This window comes from Acanthisitta chloris, unplaced genomic scaffold (genome assembly GCF_000695815.1).
Source record: "Acanthisitta chloris isolate BGI_N310 unplaced genomic scaffold, ASM69581v1 scaffold19296, whole genome shotgun sequence".
NCBI classification, from domain to species: Eukaryota; Metazoa; Chordata; class Aves; order Passeriformes; family Acanthisittidae; genus Acanthisitta; species Acanthisitta chloris.
In genome coordinates this window covers 1-1,336 of record NW_008678945.1, presented here as the reverse complement: position 1 = coordinate 1,336, position 1,336 = coordinate 1, and the positions used below count along the sequence as shown (strand labels likewise).

The following is a 1,336-nucleotide window of genomic DNA, read 5'->3' as shown; positions in this document are numbered from 1 at the left end:
CAGCAGGAAAAACAAGTACTGGAATGCAAACCTCAAGCCCAACGTGCTGCTGTTACACGAGGGCAGAGCAGGAGCAGAGCTCACCGTGTGGCCACTCTCCCCGCGCCGGTGGCAGCCCACGAGGTGACATTCCTCCCCCGTGGCACATTTCTTGGTGACTGAGGTGCTCTCCCCGTGGTCTGTGAAGAGATGAACTGTCAGGCAGTACTGAGTACCTGCAAAACGAAGTTTAGGAGAATTATTTGCACGAAGTACATGTATAAAATAGTCCCATAAAACGACTTATTTCGGCTGTATCAACTTGACCAAAATAGCAATTAGCAAGACACTGATTAGGGATGAAACCTGCAGCTTAACCCCTCAAGCCTCCAAGGGCTTCTATGACTGAAACTACTTATTAGGAGCATAATCTACACATTTATCTCCCTTTCTCTTCTCTTTCTGGCAGAACATTCTTGCTTTGTGGGTTCCAGACACATTTCCTCATTCCTCTAGTTTATTTCTTCCCCTTTCCCACTGTGAATATCACTGCAAAGAAAAATGAGGAAACATATTTCCATTCTTTCTTTTTCATCTATCATCCTCTCATGCAGGTATGATCCCTAGTCATTCAGGTATGATCCCTGGTCCTGCAGGTCTTGCTGCTCACAAGGAAGCTTAGAAACACCATTAAATCTTGGGATGGTACCAAAGGGGAAAAGGCTACAGAGGCAATTCTTGAGGCTTTTTAAACAACAGCTTAAGATCAATTCCTAGGACACATAATTATATACACACACATAGAAACATATACAATTCATTAATATTATGGCTAAATCATTAAGAAATCAATTAGGATATTAATAATCTATCATTATATAGTATATAAAATACTTTATAGATATATATATAGAGATATAAATACTTTCTCACTGTTGCTTTGCACACTGAAATGGCCAAAATATTCACCTCAGCAGAAATTCTCTGACTCAGATTACCAATAACATAACTGAGGGCACCTCTGCTGGCACACTCAGCTCATTAATCAGTCAGATTTCTCCAGGGTGCTGAGTCAGGGAGAAGCAAATGGGAGTGTGATAAAGGATCTCCTTAGCACAGACTTACTCACACTTACTTTCAGGACACCATCGATCTTCAGCCCATCGGTTGCAGTCGTAATTGTCCACTGCATTGTCACAAGTGAAGCACTTAAAGCTGTTTGGAAATGGAGTGGCTTTGAAAGCATTAAAATAGAGTAAGTTTGCAGGTATTAAGAGGGAAAAATAGTCAAAATAACATTTGTGTACACATATATTTACATACTCATAGGATTATAGAATTTAGGGGTTGGAATGGA

General features: G+C 40.6%; 1 protein-coding gene across 1 annotated transcript in view; it reads right to left on the bottom strand.

The window, feature by feature from the left end:
• The window catches only part of LYPD6B (LY6/PLAUR domain containing 6B), a gene marked incomplete at its 5' end in the record, with an annotated part of 2,616 nt that extends 1,403 nt beyond the window's left edge, over nt 1-1,213 (bottom strand). Inside the window, 2 exons of the mRNA XM_009077112.1 lie at nt 85-215; nt 1,115-1,213. Of these exons, the coding sequence (XP_009075360.1) occupies nt 85-215; nt 1,115-1,213 (230 nt within the window). The remainder of the gene's footprint in view (nt 1-84; nt 216-1,114) is intronic.
• Nucleotides 1,214-1,336: the final 123 nt, after the last annotated feature.